Source organism: Eumetopias jubatus, unplaced genomic scaffold, assembly GCF_037043125.1.
Source record: "Eumetopias jubatus isolate StellerSeaLion01/CBP00866 unplaced genomic scaffold, mEumJub1_p1.0 scaffold_5, whole genome shotgun sequence".
NCBI lineage: Eukaryota > Metazoa > Chordata > Mammalia > Carnivora > Otariidae > Eumetopias > Eumetopias jubatus.
In genome coordinates, this window is record NW_028274811.1 from 1,388,571 (window position 1) to 1,414,700 (window position 26,130).

A 26,130-nucleotide genomic window follows, 5' to 3' on the forward strand; every position below is an offset into this window, starting at 1 on the left:
CCCTCTCCGCCGCCTCCCGGCTCCGCGTCCGGCCGCTGCCCCCCGGGCCCCGTGGTGGGGATGGCAGACTCAGCGCGCGTACGGAGCCAGGCCTGCGTCCCCAGCCCGGAGGGCGCCCCGCACAGGCAAGAGCAGCTGCGCGGCCGTGGGGCGCCGAGCCCGGCCGAACCCCGCACGGAGACTCCGGCTCCGCCCGCCACCCCGCCCGCGCCGCCCGTTACGACCCGCCCCCCGGCGCGATTGGCCGCGCCTGCCCGGCTCTGCACGCGCTGATTGGTGGGCGCGCGGGTCGGTCAGGCCGGGCGCCGCGGCGGCGGCGGCGGCGGCGGCGGCGGCGGAGGAGGAGAAGGGACCCGGACCGGAAGGGTCGAAGCGCCCCGGCGCCCCTCACACCCACTGCGGCGGCGGCGGGGCGGAGCGGAGCGGGGCGGGGCGGACGGCCGAGCCCCGGGCAGCAGAGCCGCGAGCGGCCAGTGCGCAGCGCCGCCAGTCCGCCCGCCCGCCCTCTCCCCCTGGCGCGGCGGCTGGGAGGCGAGGTGAGCAGGGCGGGCGAGGCCTGGCGGGGGCTGCTCGAACGGGCCCCGCCGGCGAGGGGCGGCGGGAGGGCCGCGCGGCCGCGGTCTGCAGGGCTGGGGAGGCGCGGGACCGCGGGGCCGGGGGCTGCGGAGCGGGCGGGGCTCTGTGGGGGCGAAGGCGGCCCCGGCCGCCGCCCCTGCCCTCCGGGCTGCCGCAGTCGCCCCCTCCCGCCCGGCTGTCAGCAGCCAGGGGCTGCGGCCCCGCTCCCCGGCCTGGCTCGGGCAGACGTGCGGTGGGGTCTGTGGACGCCATCCCTCCGGATTGAGGGGCACGCGGTTGCACACCCGCGCCGGGATGCTCAGGATCCCGAGTCTGGTTCCTGCGACCTTGGCCAAGGCACTGACCCTCGCTGTTCCTCCGGTTTCCCCTAGGGAAAGTGGGGAAATGTCTACCCTTTTGGACAGGATTGTTGTCAGGCTGTGTGGATGTGTGTGAAAGCGCCTGGGCAGGAGCCCGTGCTCATATATGGGAAATTGGGCGGGATCCTGCCCCATGCTGGTGTGAGTAGGGCAGGAACCCCCTCCCCATCCGCCCAGAGACCCCATCCCCGCGCTCCTCCAGTGCCTAGTCATTGCACATTCAGTGCCTAGCAGTGCCAGAGTGGGCCCTGCCCACCTCCCCTACCACTCCCACCACCCAGAGCCCTGCTCCCCAGTCCCACCCATCCTCTCTCCTACCTTGAAGGCGCAGCCCCGGTTACCTCAGGACCTTTGCACTTTCCTTTCCAATGCTTGGAGCTGTCTCCGGTATCTTTGAACAGCTGGCTCTTTCTGGTCAGATGTCTCATTTAACACAAGGCCTTCGTTGACCACTCTCTTTCTCCCCTTAGTCATTTTATCGCATTATTTTGTTGAATTTTCTTCCTAGCATCCACTTTGGTTTGAAACGACTCTGTTGATTTTGTTTCCCCTACTAGGATGTAGCTTTTTGAAAACAGGTAGTTGTCTGATTTGTCCCCTGCGTTATCCCCAGTGCTTAGAAGGCACACAGTAAGTATTCAGTGGTATCAGTGCAGTGAACAAATGAATGACCCTGCCTGCTGTTGCTTCTGCTCTGTCAGTTTATTTAGTGACTTCTGACTAACTTGTGAAATATGTAAGCAGATGGAAGCTTGTTCTCATTTTGCAAAACATTTTAATGTCCTTGACCCCTTTATTTGGTAACTGTCAGAACAAGCTGTGATATAAAATTTTACATTTTTGTAATATTTTAGCTCTAATTTCCTTCCACACATTCAGGAGGCAGTTACTGAATTCTGCATTATCTAGGTCAGGCTTTCTACTCGGCCCTGGGGACACAAAGGCAATAGCAACAGGGTCCCTTCCTCCAGAGAGCCGGAGAGCCCGGTAGACGCGGCAGACACGTGGACAGGTTAGTTCCAGGACAGTGTGATGGAGTGTAGTGGAGGGGCTGTGCTGTGGAAACGTGGAGGAGGTGACAGGTGGTGCTAGAGTCGGGCCTTGAAGGGTGGTGAGGAATCCGCCAGGCAGGGAGAGGCACAGAAGGGGGCGAAAGGGCAGGGGAGCGGGTCCCTGTTTGTCCGGGTACTCTCACTTAATGTTCGCTGGAAACCCCGTGAGTGGCAGCTGCAAAACCCATTTCCGAAGAGGAGGACATGGAGGCTCACAGAGTGTCAGCGGTCGGCTTCACAGCAGGCAGCTTGGAAAGTGAAATGGGAACCCAGGTCTCCCCCCAGATAAGCATCCTTTCCCGGGTGCCTCAGCCCCGACTGTTCTCTTTTGCCTTTTAATTTGTTCTGAAAGAACAACATCCAATCTAGATGTTGTCTCCATTTGCCCCCCCCCCCTTTATTTTTCAAAAGGATCCTGCAGGGTTAAAAATAATCCTATTTTGGCATAGTCTTCTCTGGAGAGCTTTGATATTCCTGAGGATTTAATTTTGGGGTTGCCAGGACAGATTAAAATGTGTTTAAAATAAGTGTTCGAGGGCATCTTCAATTTGTCTATTTAAAATAAAATGTTCTTAATTTTCTGGATAAAGAAAAGTGCCAGATGAAGCAATTAACAGTGAGGAAAGCAGTTGTTTTCGTAATGCGTAAGGTAAAACAGAAACCACATTTTCTTACCACTTGATTTGGCAGTAGGGCAGCTATTTGTGGTTTAAATATGGAGCTATACTTCTCCACTGATTAAGAAAATGACTTTTTTTTACATCATTTTCTTGAAGAATAATTAAATTCGTACTTGGCCTTTTGTGATTGCGTGAACTAGTTTCAACATCAGTCTTTATTTTAACTGATTTTTATGAGAACTTTCAAACATAGACAAAATTAAACGATAGTATCCAGCTTCCAGTTATCAACTCCCCCCCATCTTGTTTCACTCCCAGCTCATCTATTTACACCCTCACCCCCCCCATATTATTTTCAAGCGAAACCTAAATGTCATGTCATTTCATCCATGAATATCTCAGTATATATCTCTACAAGATAAGGACACTTTTAAACTTGGAAACACAATAATTCCTTAATATAAGCAAATGGTCAGTATTCAAATTTCCAGTTGTCCCATACATTTTATGGTTCTTTAACAATTTGTTTATTGGAATCAGGATCTAGATGAGGTCCATACATTGTGATTGGTTGATACATCTCTTAAGTTTCTTTTAATCTGTAGCTTCCCCCTCTATTTCTTTTTTGTTTTCCTTGTAGTTTATTTGTTAAAGCAGTTGGTTGTTCTGTAGCATTTCCATGGTTGAGGTTTTCCTGACTGCATCTCTGCAATGTAATTTGACATGTTTCTCTGTATTTCCTGAAAATTCGTAGTTGAATGTAGATGCAGCTTGGTCAGATTCAGGATGCCCTAGGTGGGGTGCTCTCTTCCATCTAGAGGCGAGGTAGGCCCACGCTGTGATGTTAGCAAACTGTTGATGCTCAGTGCCTAGACCCATTGATTCATTAAGGGTTGTATTACTTGGGAGGCAAGTTTATGTATCTTTTTGCACAACAAAAGCTCATTGTTTTAGATTTTATATTGGCCTTTGAATTGCCAGTTAAATTATTTTTAATCGATACCTCTAATCCTCTTTGGAAAACGTTGGGGTATAAATGAATAGAAAAATAATGAGCAAGAGTAGTCACCATTTTAACATAGGACTTCCTTACAGCTAAAGAAGTTTACTAAACATTTGAAGGTGAATTTCAACAAATTTGATTTTATTTAATGCATTTGGGGTTTTTTTGTTTGTTTTTTTCATTTGTTTTTTGGTCCCATAAAATATTCCACTCTCCGTCTCTGCCCCCTGCTAATTTTACTTTAGTATCTTTCTTAAGCAAAGACTACACACTCTAAAACTTTTCAGAAATAGTAAAGCTGGATTCCAAGGCTACATGGATGACAAATGAGATCATTACCTTTTTCTTAAAAATGAGGCATTAACTACCTTTATGTTAAATGGGTTCTTGCCTATTCTGAAGTTGCATTTGCAGCGTTTCTGTAAGTGAATTTTTTGGCTGTGAGGAGAATGAACAGTGTGAACACCTTTTAGTGATATACCAAACATCTGTCTTTCCATAGGCCAGAATAGGAAGAACTTGGGGATTTGTTTAAAAAAAAAAACAATTTTATCCTCCCTCCCCCACAATGATGCTAAGAGAAAGAAAGATTGAGAAATAATGACTGCTTTCAAAAGAACTTCCTTTAAAAAACTATGTATATGTGCGTGTATATATGTACTTGTATGGATCTGTAAGTGGTTTAATTCATTAGACTATTTAAGTTGTATCTCAACCAATGTTGCTAGTAGTTTGATTTTAGCATATCTAGGGCTGAGGGTGCAGCCTAGGTAATAAATCCAGCAGCTCTGATTCTAAAATCAAAATCTCTTTTCATCAACTCTTAACTAAACTCTCAGAAACACAGCACCACTTATGAAGCAGATGTCTTCAACAGATGTCCTTAAACGTCACCTGCTGGGCACAACCTCGAATGCAAAGTAAATTCTGTGCATTGCCTCCTGTCTGTTGTCTCTGCCCTAGAGGCTCACCCAGTAATGGCCATGTTGTCAGCTTTCCCCCTTAGCAGACTTTGATTCACATTTTCAGAATGCAGATGTTTGTCTGGGGGAGCAGTAAATAGAATGGGTGTGGTGATTCTGTCCTAATGTCAGCTGACTTTGAGACTTTGCCCTGCGCTGGGCACTGTGCTCACTGTTCCCTGAGGTTGATTCAATGCTCATCCCTGTTTTACATCCCTGAGTGTAGTCCAGGATTGTCCGGCTAAGTGACAGGCCAGGCCCGTTGCCCTCTGACCCCAGATTTCCAATCTGTTTTTTTACATAGTTATCTTTATTGTGCTATTAGGTGTCAGAATTAAGTATCTAAAGAGAAATCTAGAAATCCCAATCTAGACAGCTATTTTGACAATTCTTATAAGACATATTGATTCTAGATCTTAAGTCTGTATGCTCTAATTTAGAAGAGAGTGATACATGTTTTTTCGTTTTACTTTTTGGCCCCCTTCACCCATTTCTCCTGCCCCAACCCCTCCTCTGGCAACCACCAATCTGTTCTCTTTATTTATAAGGTTGGTGGTTTTCATTTCATTTTGTTCTTTAGATCCCACATATAAGAGAGATCATACAGTATTTGTCTTTTTTTTTTTTAAGATTTTATTTATTTGAGAGAGAGAGAGAACACGAGCTGGGGGAGCGCCAGAAGGACAGGGAGAAGCCGACTCCTCACTGAGTGGGGAGCTGGACCCGGGACTCAATCCCAGGACCCTGGGATCATGACCCCAGCTGCAGGCAGAAGCTTAACCGACTGAGCCACTCGGGTGCCCCAGTATTTGTCTTTCTCTGTCTGACTTCTTTCACTTAGCCTAATACCCTTGAGGTCTGTCCATATTGTCACAGATGGCAAATTTCCTTCTTTTATGTAATATTCGATTGTGTATGTCAACCACATCTTTTTTTTAAATTTTATTTTATTATGTTATGTTAATCACCATACATTACATCATTAGTTTTTGAGGTAGTGTTCCATGATTCATTGTTTGCATATTAACACCCAGTGCTCCATGCAGAATGTGCCCTCTTTAATACCCACCACCAGGCTAACCCATCCCCCACCCCCTCCCCTCTAGAACCCTCAGTTTGTTTCTCAGAGTCCATCGTCTCATGGTTCCCTCCGATTTCCCCCCCTTCATTTTTCCCTTCCTACTATCGTCTCTCTCTCTCTTTTTTTTAACATATAATGTATTACTTGTTTCAGAGGTACAGGTCTGTGATTCAACAGTCTTGCACAATTCACTGCGCTCACCATAGCACATACCCTCCCCAATGTCTATCACCCAGCCACCCCCTCCCTCCCGTCCCACCCCAACTCCAGCAGCCCTCAGTTTGTTTCCTGAGATTAAGAATTCCTCATATCAGTGAGATCATATGATACATGTCTTTCTCTGGTTGACTTATTTCGCTCAGCATAATACCCTGTAGTTCCATCCACGTCATTGCAAATGGCAAGATTTCATTTTTTTGATGGCTGCATAATATTCCATTGTGTGTGTGTGTGTGTGTGTGTGTGTGTGTGTGTATATATCACATTTTCTTTATCCATTCATCTGTGAATGGATATCTTGGCTCTTTCCATAGTTTGGGTATTGTGGACATTGCTGCTATAAACATTGGGGTGCACGTACCTCTTCAGATCACTGCATTTGTATCTTTGGGGTAAATACCCAGTAGCAACTGCATCTTCTTTATCCACTCACCCATTGATGGACACTAGGCATCTTGGCAGCTTTCTGCATCTTGGCAATTGTAAATAATGCTGCAGTGAACATGGGGGTGCAGGTATCTTTTCAAGTTAGTGTTTTTGTTTTCTTTGGATAAATATCCAGAAGCGGAATTGCTGGATCAAATGGTAGTTCTATTTTTAATTTTTTGAGAAACCTCCATACTGTTTTCCATAGGAGCTGCCCCAGCTTGCATTCCCACCAACAGAGACAAGGGTTCCCTTTTCTCCACTTCCTCGCCAACACTTGTCATTTCTTGTCTTTTTGATATTATCCATTCTAGTGGGCCTGAGGTGATATCTCACTGTGATTTTGATTTGTGTTTCCCTGATGGTTAGTGATGTTGAGCATCTTTTATGTACCTGCTGGCCATCTGCATGTCTTCTTTGGAAAACTGTCTATTCAGATCTTCTGCCCATTTTTTAAGTCAGATTGTGTTTTTTTTATGTTTTTTTTTAAAGGTTTATTTGAGAGAGAGCGCGTGAGCAAGGGTGGGAAGGAGGAGTCCAGGCAGGGCGGGGGGGGGGGGGGCGGGAGAGGGAAAGAATCTCAAGCAGACTCCCTGCTGAGCATGGAGTCCTACTCGAGCTCAATCCCACGATCCTGAGATCAGGACTTGGGCCAAAACCAAGAGTCTGACATTCAACCCACTGAGTCAACCAGGTACCCTAGATTGTTTGTTTTTTGCTGTTGAGCTGTATGGGTTTCTTATATATTTTGGCTATTAGCCCCTTATCAGATACATGATTTGCAAATATTTTTTTCCCGTTCTGTAGGTTGCCTTTTATTTTGTTGATGGTTTCCTTTCCCGTGAGAAGCTTTCCAGTTTGATGTAGTTCCACTTGTTCATATTTGTTTTTGGTGCCAGATTAAAAAGATCATTGTCAAGATCAATGTCCAGAAGCTTACCATCTATGTTTCCTTCTAGGCGTTTTATGGTTTCAAGATTTATGCTCAAGTCTTTAATCAATCTTAAGTTAATTTTTGTGTATAGTGTAAGAGTGGCTGAGTTATTCTTTTGCATGTGGCTGTCCGGTTTTCCCAGCACATTTATGGAAGAGACTGTCCTTTCCCCATTGTATATCATCGGCTCCTTTTGTCGTAAATTAATCAACCATATATGTGTGGGTTTATTTCTGGGCTTTCTATTCGGTTCCATTGATCTGTGTGTCTGTTTTTATGCCAATACCATACTGTCTTAATTACTATAGCTTTGTAATACTTAATTACTGTAGCTTTGAAATCAGGGAGCATGATGCCTCCAGCTTTGTTTTTCTTTCTTAAAATTGCTGTGGCTCTTCAGAGTCTTCTGTAGTTCCATACAAATTTTAGGATTATTTGTTCTATTTCTGGTGGAAAATGCCACTGGAATTTTTTTTTAAAGATTTTATTTATTTATTTGACAGAGAGATGCAGCAAGAGAGGGGACACAAGCAGAGGGAGTGGGAGAGGGAGAAGCAGGCTTCCTGCTGAGCAGGGAGCCCCACGCGGGGCTCGATCCCAGGACCCTGGGATCATGACCTGAGCTGAGGGCAGACGCTTAGTGACTGGGCCACCCGGGCGCCCCGCCACTGGAATTTTGATAGGAATTGTATTGAATCTTTAAATTGCCTTGGGGAGTATGGACATTTTAACAATATTGATTTTTTTCTAATCCATAAATACAGAATATCTTTTCATTTATTTGTGTCTTTAATTTTTTCCATTAATGTCTTCTAGTTTTCAGTATAGAGATCTGTCACCTCCTTGTTTAAAGTTATTCCTGGGTATTCTATTCTTTCTGATGCAGTTGTGAAAGCATCATTTATTTATTTTTAAAGATTTTATTTATTCATTTGACAGAGAGAGAGAGAGCACAAGCAGGGAGAGAGGCAGAGGGAGAGGGAGAAGCAGACTCCCTGCTGAGCAGGGAGCCCGATGTGGGACTTGATCCCAGGACCCTGGAATCATGACCTGAGCTGAAGGCAGACACTTAACCGACTGAGCCACCCAAAGCATCATTTAATTTCTCTTTCTGAGAGTTCACCAGCATATAGAGACACCAAAGATGTTTGTGCATTGAATGTGTATCCTGCATCTTTACAGAATTTGTTTTATTCTAACAGTTTTTTAGTGGACTCTGCCCAGGAGCCTGCCCTCTGATTCCTGAGCCCCGATGCTAACCACGGCACCCACTGCCCTACCACGTTTCTTCTCCCGCTTAGTTTTGCCTTTAACAGACATTTACTGGACACCCATTGTGTAGTTAGTAGAGGTTTAGGAAGTGAATCAGACACATTTTCTGCCCTTAAGGAGGGCAGAAAGTGGAGATAGACATGCAGTGCAATATAAAAGGAATATAGGTTGTGGTGCCGGACATGGGGGCATGCCCAGCACCGTTGGAAGGGAGAGGCTGCAGAGGAAAGCTTGTGAGAGAAGCAGGCGCGTGCACGAGACTTTGAAGGGGGATGAAGGTTGGCCAGGAGAACAGAATGGGGAGGGGAGTCGCTTCAGGCAGATGAAACAGCTCAGGAAGAGGCCCGAAGATGTGCAGGAGCCAGGGCGTCAGCAGGGTCTCAGGTGGTACTGTATTGCCTGAGAGTGGGCCACGGGCCCTGTGAACTCCTCTGCTGCACTAAGGATTCAAGCTTTACTCTCCACGCAGTCGGTCACTACCAAAGGAATTTAAGCCAGAGAGCAGTATGATCACTGCGCATGTTCAACAAATCCCTCCCTCTCTCTTTTAGTTCCTTATTTTGAAATAATTCTAAGTTCATAAGGAATTGTAAAAATGGTAGAGAGTTCCCATGCATCCTTCACCCAGTTTCCCCCATTGGTTGTGTATTTCCACAACCGCAGCACAATAACAGGGCCAGGAACGTGGTATGGGTGGTGTGTGCGTACAGTGCTGAGGCATTTTATCACACGCAGAGTTTGGTACAAACACCACCACCGTAGTCAAGATACCGAACCGTTTCATCATGCCAGACATCTCCCTTGTGCTACCCGGTGCAGCCACACACACACCCCCAGTCCCCACCATCATAACCCCGGCAACCACTAATCTGGTCCACAGCTCTGTAATTCTGTCATTTCAAGAATGCTGTGTAAATGGGATTATACTGTATGGACCCTTGGAGATTGGCTTTTTCACTTAAGGATAATGCCCTTAAGATCCACCCGGGGTTGTTGAGGGTATCAGTGGTTGATTCATTTCTCTTGCTGACTGGTGTTCCATAGTATGGATGGACAGTACTTTGCTTAACCATTCACCCCCTGAAGGACACCTAGATTGTTTCCAGTGTTGAGCTGTTAAAAATGTAGGTGCTGTGAGCATCCATGTACAGTTTTTTGTTTTTTTTTTTTTTAAGATTTTATTTATTTGTTAGCGAGCACGACAGGGGTGGGAGAGAGAGGGAGGAGATTCCCTGCTGAGCAGGGAGCCCAACTTGGGGCTCGATCCCAGGACCCCGGCATCATGACCTGAGCCGAAGGCAGACGCTTAACTGCCTCCCATGTAGTTTTTTATGCGGGCAGATCTCCCTTTCTAAATGGCGTGTGTACAGTGGTTTGGAGGTAGCAGGAATGGAGGCGGGGAAGGCACTTGGGCGGTTGCCATGGTGAGAGAGCACTGAGAACACCTTAACCAGAGCACGGGGAGGGGGCACGGACAGGCCTGGGCACCTGCAGGGGGCCTATGGGGAGGAGTCCTCAATGGACCCCTCCTCCGGATCCATCCGTGGGTGCTGTGATCACCCAACACGAGAGGTCATCCTCTGTCATGGTTTGTAGTGTATTTTGAGAAATGACGTCCAGAAGGATGACTCTGGGAGGCTGTAAGGCTCCTGAGTATCAAAGAAGGTGGAGTTGTTGTGCTATGCCGTTTTTGATAAGAATTAAAGGAGGAAAAAAGAACAATTTGATTGAAAACTTCAATAGCAAGTATTGAAACCAAGAGGATGACTGTAAAAATTTGCTTTTAATCACAGCAGTCAGTTAATTTAGATTTTGCATGTCCTGGGTATCCTGAACCATCGTGTGGTTGAAGGTTGGCCTGAGTCTGTGGGCGACTGACTCATCATCATCATCCAAAGAAAGTGTCTTGGTGGAGTGAAGCCAGCAGGACGAGATGTAAAGGCCTGTGTTTTTTCCTGGCCTGGGCCTGACCAGCCCTTGGCCACATCACTTCACTTTCTAAATACAGTGACAGATATTAGTTAGAATGGTGTATTGGGGAGGACATGAATAGTGTCGTCAGACACACCTAAATTGAGACCCGGGCCATGCCACCCTCCAGCTGGGGATCTGGGCAGCTCCCTGACTGTCTTCTAGCTCTTGTCCTCATCTGCAGTGTGGGGGCAGTACTGCTCCCCTGACGGGCTGTTAGGGGGGCATTTATAACCCTGCAGCTCAGAGCCTGGCCCACCCTCCTGCCTCCAGTCTTGGCTGCCCCAAACCTTCCCTACAGTTAGGTCTCAGCTTTTCATTTACAAGGGTTTAATTTGGGTTTTTTTTTTTTTAATGTGGAATATGTGCATGAGTAAAAAAAACTAACAAAGTTATAATGCGAAGAGTGAAAGTCTTATATCCCCCTACGTCTCTGCGCTTGCTAGCATATCGCGTGTGTGCGCGCGAGGGGCCCTTCCCATAAACTGACACTTACTACATGCTCTCTTCAACTTGCTTTATTGCCTTTATATATCTTAGACATCATTCCTTTTCAGTACACAAAGTCCCTGCATTATTTTTAATGGCTTTATTGTGCTTTTATGCCATAATTTATTCACTCATTCCAAGTGTACATTTTAGGTTATTTCTCATTTTGTTTTGCCAGTCACAAGTGCCACAAACATTCTTGCACAAATATCTTTGAGCATTTATACATATATGTTTGGCCGATACGTTTATAGAATGGTAGTTGCCAGGTTAGGAGTCACGTACCTTTAAATTTTTCATTAGATATTACGTAGTCTCCTCCCCAAAAATGTATTGCCAATTTACAGTGCTTGCCAGCATGAATGAGAAGGCCTATTCCCGCACCCCTGGGTTGATATTGTGAACAAACTTGCACTCAGGTCTTGACTCCTGGAAACCTTCCTTTATATCCATGTCTCACTAGCACATGCCCTTCTCCTCCTTCACTGGCTCCCCCGCAACACACCACTGTGCTGGGCCCCTGCCCTTGGGCCCACGTCTACCCCTAGGACACTTCCTAGGCGGTGTGATGATTATGCTCTTGGCCGTTCAAGGGAAGGGACTATCTGGTTAGTGCCCTCTTGACACCCTTTACCTTGTGCTTGGTACACAGGAGGCCCTCATGAAATGTCAGGAGGTCTCAGCGAATGGTAGCTGATGTCCCCGTAGGCCTCGGACAGTAATATCATATTTACAGTAGTTGAATTGCTTGTATCTAGAAGAATACTAGAGTTAGAGAATTTTTTTTTAAGCATTTCCTATTCTAGGCTCTAAACAAATAGGAATGTTCTTCCTACCCAATGTTTATCTGTAGAGTGGGTCGATTTTACTCCAGAATTCCTAGAGGGGATTCTACAAGAGTCTTCAGTCTTAGACAAACAGGGATTTTAGATCAGAGCATTTCATTCAACAAGGATTCACTGAAGCAGCACGGTGAAGGGGGGAGGGCATGGACGTGAGCCAGACGCCTTTAGCAAGGCTGGGCCAACTCCTTCCCTTGAGGTGGCCGCCCAGCGCGTGCAGGTCTGAAGAACCCAGGGAGCAGGGTGTGTCCCCTTTGTCCCCCAAGGAGCTTTTTCAGTGGATCATTGTAGACATTGGACACTTCCTTAAATTTCTCGTTGTGTGAGAGGGAAGACAGACCCTCCCTGCTTTTGATGTGTTCCCAGGCTGGGGGAAGGAGACACAGGCAGACCTGCAGAAACTGAGTGACCGTGCAGAAGCAGCGCAGGCGGGGATTGGGTCCCACTGCGGGGAGCCCAGGGGAGGAACCAGCACCCACTGGCGAGGGAAGTGAAGGCAGTGAGTGCACCTTCAGTGTGTTGATAATGTGGTTGTATGAAGAATTCGTGCACTTTCCAGTTTGTAAACTGTCTTTTTTTTTTTTTAAGATTTTATTTATTTATTAATGAGAGACAGAGAGAGGGAGAAGCAGAGGGAGAAGGAGGCTCCCAAGGAGCAGGGAGCCCGATGCGGGACTCGATCCCAGGACTCCGGGATCATGACCTGAGCTGAAGGCAGATGCTTAACCATCTGAGCCACCCAGGCGCCCTGTAAACTGTCTTCTAAAACCCAGGCTCACGTCCATTTTGTTGAAATACAATCTCAACCGAGTTGATTTCATTAATAGCTAAATGACCGGAGGTGCTTTCTAACGCTCACGAAGCCCAACGTTGACAGAGAAGGTGGCTTTGACAGCTTCTCTCTTAGGTGATTCTTTTTTTTTTCTTTCTTTTTGCCTACAAAGCACAACGTCCTTTAATTTAAAAATTATTTTAAATCTTGAGATGAAACTCTATCAGTTCTCGAACCGAATGACATGATGTTCTCCCCAAATCCACAAAAGCTAACCTAACAGTGTGGCAGTCAGAACACAGGCCCCAGCAACTGTAGCAGGGAGAGTTCAGGGTCGCTCAACGAGGGGGACGTTAGTTCGCACCAGCCTCCGTGTGGGCAGGTGGACCGCGGTGGGGGGCGGCTCTACCCTCTTCACGTGACTGCCATCTCTGGGTCTAACAGCTGTCCCCCAGCCATCAGCGAGGGAGAAAGATGCTTTGGACAGCAAGCAGCTTTCTTTAAAAAAAAGAGAGAAAGAAAGAAGGAAAGGAAAGGAAAAATAAACTGCTGTTGAAGTAGCGTCCATCGCTCTGCTCACAGCTCAGCCGTCACAAGCTGGTCGTGTGACCCCACCTGGCTGCCAGGAACGCAGTCCGACGTCATCTCGGGCTGGGCAGCCATCTGTCCGGGCCTCACCTGAAGGACGGAGGAGTGGGTCCTGGAGCTCGGCGGCGGCCAGTGGCTGTACTGCGGGTCCCTCAGGCACCGCGGAGGCGCCCGTCCGAAGCCACACTCGCAGACTGCGCGTGCGTGCGGGCCCGCGGCCCAGCCGCTTCCCCAGATTTCCCCTCATGTTCTCCAGCTCGTGTATATGCTTTCTCCGAGCCGTGCATCCCCTTCTCGCCCACACCCGCCGTGCCCCTGCCCTGTTCTGCCAGGTCTCCCTGTCTTCAGTCCTGCCCGCCCCGAGCCATCCCTCTCTCAGCTTCCCGAATGACCACTCTGAACAGCACGTCGGAGCACGTGCCTCTCTGCCTCGATGGCTCGGCAGCCCCCAGGCCCGGGCTCAGACGGCTCCCGGCGGCTTCCAGGGCCCGTCGTGATCTGGCCTGCTTTTCTCTCTCCGGCTTCGTTCCCCCACTGCCCAGCAAAACTAAATCTCCAGTGACTGGTCACGCTCCGCCTCTCTGCACAGGCTTCCTCCCTTCCCCGCGGCCCAGGCCTTCTCTGTCGTCTGGGGCTGGGGGTCCCCTTGTGTCGGGGTTCTTCCTGAGCGGGCCCGCAGTGGCAGCTCACCGGGGGCAGGCACAGGACTGTGTCCACGGTGGTGTCAGGAAGTGCTTTTTGAATGACCAGTAGGGCTGAGAAACAGCAGGTTGTAGTGCTCCCTGCCTTTTCCCCGAGTCTGTCTCTGATCCTTTGCATTCGCCCCCCAATAGCCAATTTGAGCAAGTCACCAGGTCTGAGCACAGTCAGCTCGAGCTCTGTGCCTCTGCTGTCTGTCTCTGACACTAGTCCAGGGCAGATACCACCTCCTCCAGGAAGTTCTCCTTGTCTTCTGCACCCCCGCCAGTGCGTAGGGCCTCTGTTGCCTTTTGACTTGGTTTCCTTTTTGCTTATGCCCTTATGGTTCTGTAACGTGTGTTATAATATAGATAACAGACTCATTCCTCACACTTCTTCCCTCAACTAGTGAATTATATGTGGCTTTGAGACTAGCTGATTTTGGGGTGCTTGGGTGGCTCTGTCAGTTAAGCGTCCGACTCTGTTACCCGGAGCCCTATTGGGCTCCACACTCAGTGGGGGATCTGCTTGACATTGTCTCTCTTCCTCTGCCCCCTCCCCACACTTGCTCTCTCTCTCTCCCTCTCAAAATAAATAAAATCTTAAAAAAAAAAGGTGATCTTGCTCTATCACCTATATTACTTAACACTGTCTTGTACGAAGGCACCCCGTAGGTGTTGAGTTGAATTGTCTCAGCCTCCTAAAAACTATAAAAAAATTAATCTTTAGAAATGGATATTCCTTCAGATGTCAGTAAAATGCAGCAGCGTCATGAGGGAATCATCAGATACTGTCGGAGCAGTATCTTTATCTATTTATTTATCTATCAATAAACTTTTTGAATGCTTCTACTGTCGCCCCATCCCAGCAGTGTGAGATGCCACAGGAAGCAAGACAGACCGGTCCCCACCCTCCTGGAGCTTAGGGCCCCTTCCTCACCACAGCATGGCATGGCCAGGCCATAGCTCGAAGTGTACCAGGGGCTGGTAGTCCTGCTGTGGGTTGTCATGAGCCGTGGGTCGGTTCGTCTAGTGCAGGCCGGAGGTACTCCCCGCCTGGCCAGTGTGCAATGGGTCTCAGCCGCTGCCCTGAGAATTGGTGTAAAAAAAAAAAAAAAAAAGCTGGGAGGGAGGAGTGAAGGAGTGGTCAGTTGGAGAAACTATTCACTTGATTTAAATTCTTTGTTTAGGCTTGTTATTAATCAACTTATCTCCATGTTTAATGGAAATTCCAGGCATCACTCTACCGAAATACAAATTATCACTCCAGAAAACTCAGCGGGTTGCCATCAAACATTAGATGGTAGAACAAACAAGAATTTGTGGGAGCTGGGCAATAAAATTTTAAATTCCCGGTTTTTAAACCGTATAGTGTTTACCTCTAGGATTTGATTGTTAGCTGTTCAATTTTTTTTAAAAAGAGCAAAATAAATAGCTTGCTGACTTTTAAATAAATGTCTTCAGCCAAGAGCCAGGGAACCCAGTCAGTGTAGCTGCCTACTGATTTCTGTTTGCTCGTTTTCTGTATAAAATCACACAGGCTGCTGCAGGGTGGGCATCTCAGCCTACTGCCTAAACCACCAAAAGGCCGCTTGGGACTGCCAGTTTGAACTAATTTATCATGAATAAATGTCAGAGCATCCATGCCATTCACTGTAGGTTACCACGTTCTCTGTATTGAGCCTGAGAGGGATGTGGGGTTTGGGGAACGCAGGCCAGCTCCAGGACACGCACGTGCGGTTTTAGCAGGAATCATAGACAGGATCCCTTTGAAACCTCTCCCGAGTGCCTTCATCCCTGAGACAGCCCAGCATACGTCTGTCCGACAGGAGGCCAGCTGAGGAGAGCCCCATAGTGACATAATCTAGTCCTGGCTGGCAACTGCACAAGTACAAGAAAGGCTGTTATTTCTTGTCCGTTCCCTTAAGATGTGGTCATGCCGGGCCTCAGCGTTCCTTCCTTCCATGGTGGGCTCAGTACCTGTAAAATGTTGTTGCCTTTTTTTTTTCTTTAGCATGTTGCTGGAGTTCAGAACTTGGTGCAACTGAGTTTATCAGCTTACAGCCCCCTTGTCTCACACACCAGTCAATTTGCAACACTCTTGAGTGAGCCACGCACATGTAATCTCAGAATGCATGTTCATTCTGTTTTTCTTTTAAGGAACCCGACAACCGTACCAACTCTCTGGAATATTTTATGATACTACATCATGAGTGACAGTAAATGTGACAGTCAGTTTTACAGTGTACAGGTGGCAGACTCAACCTTCACGGTCCTCAAACGATACCAGCAATTGAAGCCAATCGGCTCTGGAGCCCAAGGAATTGTTTGGTAAGTAGAGTCTGTTTCAATAGCGTGGATTGAGTTTTTGTCGTAATAAAAACTAAATTGTCAGAACTTAGAAACACTGATGATTAAAAAAAAAGAAAACTCTTTTCTTTGCAATAGGTTTTTGAACTAAATTGAGTCAACCTCTTGCTCTAGTTATATGTAGTCCTGTTGTAGGATACAAACCTAAATTCTTAGAATGCTGCATAAATGTAAATAGGTAGCAGCTTTTCTTTTTTTTTTCTTTGTTTCTTTTTTCTTTTCTTTTCTTTTTTTATTTTCCATTCCCTCCTGTCATTAGATACTAGAGTAATAGGTGTGACAGTGAGTTGTAACAGAAATTTGGAGTTTTATTCATTTCTTCATCCTGGCCACCTTTCCCCCTCCCCCTTTTACCCCCAATCACTCCTATTCATTTCTAGGCGCCGTCACTGCAGTGCCTTGCCCTTCGTTGGCAGGACGAGGCCAGTCAGTGTCATTATCACCCCATGGATTAACCAGGAAGGGATGCTGTGTGAGGGGTTGGGCTGGCCGTCTCTTCCTTGGTGTCTGACTTCAGCCATGTGTCCAGCCCGTCAGAACCGTTGGTCTGACCCTGAACCTTAGTCTCTTGCATGGTAAGACAGTCAGCTGCCGCGACATCACTGGCCAGCTAAAGGTAAAGTCTTTCACGTGTTTTCTAGACTACAGTTATCAGCACTTCCCAGACTTTTTCTCCCGCAGTTTCCCAGGGCAAGACTTTTATTTTTTCTTTTTCCTTTTTTCTTTCTTGGGTCAATAAAAACAAGATGGTCTCTGCCTCTGAAAGGAACTGTGATAAAGCAAAATACCCCGTGTTTACCCCTCATAGGCAGAGGGGATTCAAAAGCAAGAGACAACTCTTCTGGGATGGGAGCTTATGTTTTCAGTAGAGATTGTGAGTTTAGAGCCTCTGCACTGGTGGTTTGAAGGGGTCCTCGGTTTTAGAGACCTGCGATCAGGGAAGTCAGGTGTTTCCTTCAGCCTAGGCAGTTGGAGGCTGTGGGAGCTAAGAGGAGATTGCAATTCAGACCCTCGCAGAAAAACTAATGCAGGAGAAGGGGCTGTGTGGAAGGAATGCAGGCGTGTGTCTAAAATAATGGTGACCTCAATTTCCAGGTAGCACACTGTGTCGGTACTTAAATCTAGGGTACCAAGAGAAATTTGGATGGTCCGAATGAGGACACTTCGATACGTATAAAAAGTTCCAGACAATAAAACATTCTTTTGATTGGGAATTGGGTGGTCATTTGACACAGGTAATTTGGCAAGACTGTTATCAAGGACATTTAATGTAGTAACCACAGTGAGCGGCTGACTGGAAGTTCATAAGTCATTGTAAAATGGAAGGTTTTATAAACGGTAGGCAGTTAAAATTAATGACTTCATTACAGCATGGTAAATAACAGTAAAATCACATGCTACCTGATAAAATACTCTTCTACAGAGATTGGTTTTGACTTCCAGGTCGCATGTGCTCCTTTTCATCTTTATTTTTTAAAGAGGTGTTTAATAATGAAATTATTCATTATGGATGTGTATTTTTCATTAAAAACTTTTTAGTTTTGAAGCAAAAGTTCCTAGTATGCCATTATAAGCTAAACTTCCTCTGGGAAAAGCAGTGACAGAATTATAGGATGGAAAATTTGGAATTAAAAAAGTTTTTAAAAACTCAGAGTCCAGAAATAAACCCATACATTTATGGGCCGTTGATTTAGGAAAAGCATGCCAAGGTTATTCAACGGGGAAAGAACAGTGTTTTCAACAAATAGTGCTAGAACAGCTGGATATCCACATGCAGAAGGATGACGTTAGACCCTTACTTCACATCATGTAAAAAGTTACCTCAGAGTGGGTCATCAACCCAAATATAAGAGCTAAAAGCACAAAACTCTTAGAAGAAAATGGGGAAGTTTCATGACTTTGGATTCTTAGAAATGGACACCAAAAGCATGAGCAACAAAATTAAAAATTGGACTCCATCAAAATTAAAAACTTTGGTGCATCAAAGGACACTGTCAAGAGAGTGAAAAAAACAACCTGCAAAATGGGGAGATGTTCGCAAATCATATATCCGCTAAGAGTCTAGTATCCAGAATGTATAAAGAACTCTTACAACTGTAAAAAAGACAACCCAATTTTTTAGAAAACAGGCAAAGGACTTGAACAGACGTTTCCCCAAAGAAGATATGTAAATAGGTGATAAGCCCATGGAAGGGTGCTTATCATTCGCCATTAGGGAAATGAAAGTCAAAACCACAATGAGATACCGCTTAATACCCACTGGGATGCCCATGGTCAGCACAACAGGAGATAACTAATGTTGGCAAGGATGTGAAGAAATTGAACCTCATACATTGCTGGTGAAAATGTAAGATGGTGAGGCCACTTGTGGAAAACAGTTTGATGGTTCCTCCACATAGAATTACCACGTGACCCAGGAAATACTCCTAGAAGTAAAGACAAATGTTCAGAGACTTGTACACAGATGTTCGTAGCAGCAGTATTCGCAGTAGCCAAAAGGTAGAAACAGCCCAAATGTCCATCCGTGGATGAATAGATGCACAAGTTGTGCTGGATGCATACACGGGATGGTACTCACAGAAAGGAACGGAGCTCTGGGACACGGGACAACATGGACGATCCTTAAGAACATGCTACATGAGAGAAGCCAGACGTTTACATGAAATATCCGAAGTAGGTAAATCCATAGAGGCAGAGGCAGATTGGTGCAGATTGGTGGTTAACAGAGGCAAGGGGGGTGGGGAGCAACTGCTTAGTGGGTTTGGGGTTTCCCTTTGTGATGATGAAAATCTTTTGGAATGATCTAGATACAGAGGTGGTGACTGCACGACATTATGAATGTACCAAACACCACTGAATTGTTCACTTTCAACTGCTTAATTTTATGTGTATGTGAATCTCACCTCAAAAACTTGTTTTTTGTTTTTTTTTAAGAAAACTGGACAGTGCTTTAAACCAAGGATCTTTGTCGTTAGTAATGGATATTTAACTCCTGATACTATAGTATCCTATATAATGACATTTTCGTGCTATATTATATATAAAATACATTGTCATTTTCTTGTAGTAGCTTAATTTATGTATTCACAGGATCTTAACGGTAATTTCACTTAACTCCTAATATTTTCCTTTACATGATTTTATGACAATTTTATTGATATTTGTAGGAGCAACTTTTATCTCACATGCAGAAAGGTAGGAAGAAAGAAGTATGTCGTGGCTAAAATTTTTTTTTTAAATATTTTATTTATTTGAGAGAGAGCACAAGCAGGGGGAGCAGCAAGGGGAGAGGGAGAAGCAGACTCCCGGCTGAGCAGGAAGCCGGATGCGGGGCTCGATCCCAGGACCTTGAGACCTGAGCCAAAGGCAGTCGCTTAACCAACTCAGCCATCCAGGCGCCTCTGGTGGCTAAAATTTTAACAACATTCTAAGTCTCATCTCTTTGATTCTAAGGAAAGATCAAAGACTGGGTTTCTGTTCTTTTCTGCTCAAGAAAGAAGTCATTACTTAGAACTGATTAAGTTTAATTAATTAATTAAAATTTAATGAGCCCATGCACAGCCAACAGTTTATTTCACCATCTTGGATGTCAGTATTCTCTTACCTTTGTAACCCAGCCAGTTAATCATTACCAAGTCAAAGCCTGTTAGCTGGGTTAACTTTACTGGAGGCATGGAAATGGGATTAGTTAACTTGGCTCAGATTATTGATGTTTTCTTTTAGAAATGTTTGTACAATTACGAAAATCATGCTTAGACTTCTGGGATGTTTCATTTTTCAGCCTTTAGATGAAGTGGGTATTTACTTATTTATTTAGATGAAGTGCCATCCAGGGAGTTGGGCCTACATGGCTGGAGACCTGGTTTCTGTGATTAGTCCATGGCTCCTCTCTCCCAGAGCTGGTGCGACTTGCTGTCAGCCAGGTGCTCCTCACCTTCCTGCTGGGCTTGAGGCTTTGGGGTCCCATTGAGCCACAGCAGTGGTGATCCTTAAATTGAGAGGAGAGTACTTTTCCCATGAGACTTCCCCCATATCTTCTGGGGACTTTTTCCTGGCTCTGTTTTGCATAACATCTTGGATATTGGCATTTTGCTTTAAGGTCCTCAGAAAAGTGGGTCTTACCCCATTCCATTGTTTGAATAGAGCAAGAAACTACTGATGATGCCAGACAGACCCCTTTCTTCCCATCAGTGACAGAAGGGCCCGAGTATCCCCACCATCAAGCCCTAACTTCTAGATAACCAGTTCTTTCCAGTGCTCCTTTCCCTGCAGACATAGCAGGTTCTTTCCCATGGCCATCACTTTTGTCCCCACTGCATGTCCTGGTTGGATTGTCCTCAGAAACCTGCCAGTCTTTCAAGACACTATATCTTTCAAGACTGATCTCGTCCATGAAACGTCCCCAGGTAATCACAGCTCGTGTTTAGAATAGAGCCTCCTGCGGTGGCTGGGTGGCTCAGTCGGTTAAGGGTCTGCCTTCAGCTCAGGTCATGATCTTGGGGTCCTGGGATCAAGCCCCGCATCGGGCTCCCTGCTCAACGGGGAGTCTGCTTCTCCCTCTCCCTCTGTCCCTCCCCCTACTTGTTTCTCTCTCTCTTACTCACTCTCTCTCGAATAAATAAAATCTTTTAAAAAAATAGAATAGAGCCTCCTCTCTGATTGAACCAAATGCTTGATTGATGTGCATGTGGGTGCAGGTGCATGCGCGCGCACACACACACACACACACACACACACACACACTCTCTCACCCTCTCTCTCTCTCTCTCTCTCTCTCTCATTCCAGAACTGTAAGGTAGCAAACCTGTGTTTTAAACTAGTAAATTTGTGGTAATTTCTTATAATAGCAATAGAAAACTAACACAGGGGGCATGCATGTTTTTACATTTTGAGAAATAAAATATAGTAGCAATAGTGTATGGTTTATAAAATTTGTTCATTGTCTGTTTAAACTAGAGCTTAATAAAGGGACCTAGGGTGCAGGCAAGCAAGGTGCTGGTACTTACGGGATTAAATGGAAGAGCTGGGGTCAGAGTAAAATGTTCTGGCTCTTTAATTTTTAATTGTTTTTGCAACTGTGATTTGTTTCTATGTCTTTGCTGTTCATTAAAAATATTAGTAAAATAAATTAGGAAGTAAGTTTTAAAATGTTTATCACTTTGGATTATTCACAAGTATTTCGTAAAATTAAGTCATTGCAAGATTTCAAAGCTGTAGTGGGAATTGTGTGTACATTTCTTTCGTATCTATTCAGATTTTTCTTTCTCCTTCTAAAATCTCAAGTTGTTCAGCCAAAGTATTGAAAATTGTTTTATGGCTAGTTGTATGAAGTGTCTAACTTAAAAAAAAAGTGTTTAATATTGGATCTGGCAGTCCCTAGAAGTGACCGTTAACAACCTGAGCATGAAGTGGTTTGTCTAGCTCTTACTTCTTTTTCTCTCTCTAGTTCCGTGCACCCGCTAATGTCGGCCTGCTCTTACACCAGTTTATTTTCTCTCTAGTGGTCTAAGTAAGTAAACGTATGACGTGTATAACAATATTTCTGCGATGAAGGAGGTCTGTAGCATAAAGTGCAGGAAGGCTGTGATTCGGGGGTACTGAGTTCTAAGGCCGGCTGTGATCCACATCGCAGGAGTTCTCCGTGACCTTGGGCAAATCCTTGTGTCTTTGGGGGTCTTAACAGTTTCACCTCTAAAATGAATGGTTTAGAGCTTCTGGATTAAGGTGATGGATCAGATACCTAACAGAACAGGAGGGCAGTAGTCAGTGCAGGAGAGCTTTTAACAAGTTTCTCTAATGTAAAAAGTAATTGGAAACTTGACGCAGATAAACAGAGCAGAGAAGATGAGAATAAGTAGACGAGACATTTGCAACAAGGAAGAGAACCTATCTATAGTAAAACCCCAAAGAGGCTGTGGGTATGGAGATAGAAATACAGAAAATGAAGATGACACGAGTGGCTAGGAATAGGGGTGTTAATTATGAAACAATTGTGCCAGTTGGCTCCTAGCATTCCCGCCCTCACCCGTGTGCCCAGCATTTGCACCTAGAGCGCAAGTAGCTGAGTGAAGAATTACTAGGGCCAGGATCCAGGGAGGAGCAGAAGCCTGGAGGGGGGAGCCCAGGATTTGAGGCTCTTTCCTCGGAGGACATTTGACAGTTCTAGAGTGGGCAGCTGAGGGATTGAGTAATACTTTGGATTGCCTTGGGGGACTAGCAGGGCCCTGTGGGTGGCCTGGTGAATGTCCTTAGCTTTGAGCTGGGGCCAGTAAAGGACTGCATCCAAGAGGTGAGAATGAACCAGAAAGAAACAGATCCTTGAAGGCACTGCCACTCAGCCTCAGATCATCTCAAGTTGCTGAACTTGAACTGAATTGAACCCAGATTGCTAGTGCCTCCCCCCACACACACACCAGGTATCCAGCAGAAGTGAATTTAAATTCTCCCTAGAGGAAGACAGCATCATACTGGATATCAAATTATTTCCAGATAGCAAGGAGTCTTGCAAGTGTGGGGTCCCATGCGTAATCACAAATAACTAGTCACAGAGGAGATAAGACAACATGCACACAACCCAACACAAACAGAAAAGAAACAGATGCACAGGGGAAATTGGCATTCTTGGATCCAGACTTCTAAATAGCTCTGATGTTATATCCAGGATGGGTGGGTTTGACGGCATATTAGATGTAACTGAAGAGAGATTTAGCGATCTGAAAGATGGGTCAGGAAAAAAATTCAGGATGAAGCCGGAAGAGACAGACGTGTAGAAAAATACAGGAGAGAGGATGTATTAGTTTTCTACTGCTACATAACAAATTACCACAAACTTGGTGTTTTAAAAAAACAAAACAAAACACCCATTTATAATTTCATAGTTCTGTAGGTCAAAAATCTGCACAGCCTTGCCCGGGTTCTTGCTCAGCATCTCACAAAGCTGAAATCAAGATGTTGGCTGGGCTGTGTTCTTATATGGAGGCTCTGGGAAAGAACATGCTTCCAAGCAGTCGCAAGACCCAATTCCTTGCAGCTGGAGGTCTGCGGTCCTCATCCCTTGCTTTCTGTCAGCCAAGGGCCACTGAGCTCCGTGAGGCTCCCACATTCCTTCTCACATGTCCCCCTCCATCTTAAAGGCAGCAGTGGCATGTCTAATCCTTCTCAGGATAAAAATTTCTCGGACTTTCTCCCCTTCCCACCAGCCAAAACAAACTCAGCTTCTGAAGGGCTTTTGTGATTAGATTAGCCCCTCAGCTCCTGTTTGTTAATGAGTATGCTTTACCCTCATGTAGGACACAGGGTCAGTATACATAAAAATCAAATGCCTAGAAATTGGTAGAACAAACCACTTTGACAGTGGTTTGGCATTATCTGCTAAAATATGTGCAGTCCCACACTTAGCTATCTGCTCATCAGAAATGCATGCAGAGGGGACTCCAAGCCCTGTGTGAGAACATTTATGACTATGTTTTTTTGTAATCAATTGCAAACTGAAAACAGCCAAAGTGTCTATCAACATTATGTCATATAGTCATGCAAAGGAATATTATAGCAATGACACAGAATGAATCATAGCTACACACAATGACAGATGAGTCTCATAAATGTGATGTTGAGCGAAAGAAGTCAGACACAGCTGATTTCAAAAACCAGGCAAAAATAAACTGTGGGGGCTGTGGGGAGGGAGCTTGAAAATTCATGTTTTGCTGGTAAAAGCAAGGAAGTGATTATCATAAGAGAAGTAGTTATCATCTTTGGAGGACAGGAGGGATAGTGATTAGTAGGAGATGTTGGGGGGCCTGGGGGGATGCTGACAAAACATGGCTCTTTGTGATTAATCATTGAGCTGAGGAACAGGAAGGGAAGTCAGGGAATGAATATCAGACAGGCATTGCCTTCTCACCAATACTCCATGTTGGAAATCCATGGAGTTCTGAGAAAATTGAATTTGAAGTCAGAAGACAAACTATCAATCGAGGCCAAGGGCAGAATGAGATCATTTATCTTCCATGCACTTTTTCTGAGGAAATTCCTTGAGGATGTACTCCACCAAGAAAGAGAATTCAAGAACATGTACGACCAAAAGCATGGAGGCCAGTGAAGAGAAATCCCAGGGTGGTAGCTGTGCAGCAGGCCTTGAAAGGAACTCCAAGAAAAAAATACTGTCAAAAAGAATGGAATAGACTCCAGACAATAATGTGAGCAAGAATGTAGGAAGTGTTGGGGGGAGGCTGCAGAAAGGGGTATTTTTCTTCTCTTCAGAAGAAAAATGCTTATTAGAAACTTACGGTGGAAAAGCTAGAAAAGTCACGGTCTAAGCGTCAAACAGCTTTAAAAGGACACGATGTTTGAGCAATTGATGGAATATAAGAGAAGAAAATCCATCTGACTTCGATGCTGGAAACAATCTTATTCTCTTGTGAGCAGCTACAAGGGTCACTGATCCTTAGAAAATGAAATGTCATCCCGGCTCTGCGATTACGAACACTGACCTGTATGCACACATGCACTCTCTGTGTCTTGGTTTTCAACGTTTAGACACGTCCGAAAGAAGAAACATGGAAGACTTAGCTGTAGCGGCCACATAGATATGTCCTCTATGTTGCCCATTGAGACAGAGTTTGGAGGAAGGGAAAATGAGTAGAGCACTGGAGGCCAAAGAGATGGAATGTGATGGTCTTGTCTTACATGCTGGGAGTCCGGAGGTTCCCTGGAAAGTTGATGGAACAAGAAGTTTAGGCACGTTGTTTAAAGTTACTAAGATAACCAAGGGAAAGGTTTAAAATAACACGAGAGCAAAAAACTGGGAGGAAAAAAAAAAACTGGAGGAGTTGGGGGTTTCAATAAAGTGACTAAGTCTTCAGTTTTGGGGGAGTAGATAGGCAATTTCTGAAGTTGAGACATGAGGAAATAGTGATAGAGGTATATTCTTTGGAGTTGAGAAGGGACCACAAGAATTAAAACCAGAAATAATTGAAGGTGGTTGCTCCAAGGGTTGGAACTAGGAGTGGAAGTGTGTGCCTGCTCAGAGGCTCAGAATTAAGTCCATTTGGCTCAGTTTGGACAAAAACTTTTGAGATCAAAAAAGGTGTGTCTGTTTTCAAATTCTTAAGACTGAGAAATAAATGTAGGTACAAATACATGTGTGTATATTATTCGTTGCACAAATAGATTTATCTTTAACATTTTATAATTCATGTGACTGTTACATTTGCATATGGGCATGTGGATTTACATATGTGTATACATGTACACGTAATGTGACCTGAAGAAGTAATTACAAAATAACATGGGGTTTCTAGCCTTCAATCTAAAACAGATTGAATTAGGTGAGGCTTGTTGGCAAAAAAAAGGAAAGAAAAATAATAGATGTGAATGAGTGGAAACAGTGTTACAAACAGAATAGAATAAATACATAGAAACAATATTTTAGATGGTGCTTCGGTTCTCAGGTGGTCCTTAGCAGCTTTTAACCTCTGGTGAGGAACCAAAGGGCAATAATAGCCCCAACAGTACCATTAGTACTGGTTTGTAAGAAATGCACAATCAGTCGGCTCAGTTTGTCCTGTCTGTTTTCTGGAGGAAAAAAGGAACAGTGAATTTCAGTTGGGAACTTGAGATGGCAGAAACGCAGCCTCTGCAAGATTTTTCTTCTTACTATAATAGTACGAGGAGTTATTTCTAGTCGAATTTTATATATAGCCATTGCTTACATTAGGGGTTTTGTGTCGGGGATTTACCATGAGCTGAGATCTTAGCCTTCTGTTTTCTTTTTTAGATTCTTTTGTCTGGGAAAAACACAATCAGAGCTTGTATTTGTTGTATCCGTTTCTCATGAGCTCCACCATTTCCTCCACAGTGATATGCCAGATTATACTTATATTGTATTCTGTGATTTGTATTAAATTACTTGGTTCTGA

The 26,130-nt window shown here is 45.2% G+C and overlaps 1 protein-coding gene across 6 annotated transcripts in view; it reads left to right on the plus strand.

The window, feature by feature from the left end:
* The first annotated feature begins 336 nt into the window (after positions 1–336).
* MAPK9 (mitogen-activated protein kinase 9) overlaps positions 337–26,130 on the plus strand; it is a 50,275-nt gene continuing 24,481 nt past the window's right edge. For 4 of the 6 annotated variants that reach the window (XM_028093755.2, XM_028093753.2, XM_028093756.2 and 1 more), the window contains exons 1-2: positions 337–536; positions 16,004–16,174. In XM_028093755.2, coding sequence (XP_027949556.1) covers positions 16,053–16,174 — 122 coding nt within the window. In that variant the 5' untranslated portion in view covers positions 337–536; positions 16,004–16,052. Of the gene's footprint in view, positions 537–12,694; positions 12,714–16,003; positions 16,175–26,130 lie in introns of those variants that run through there. The other 2 variants (XM_088023201.1, XM_028093758.2) reach the window with 2 other exon arrangements.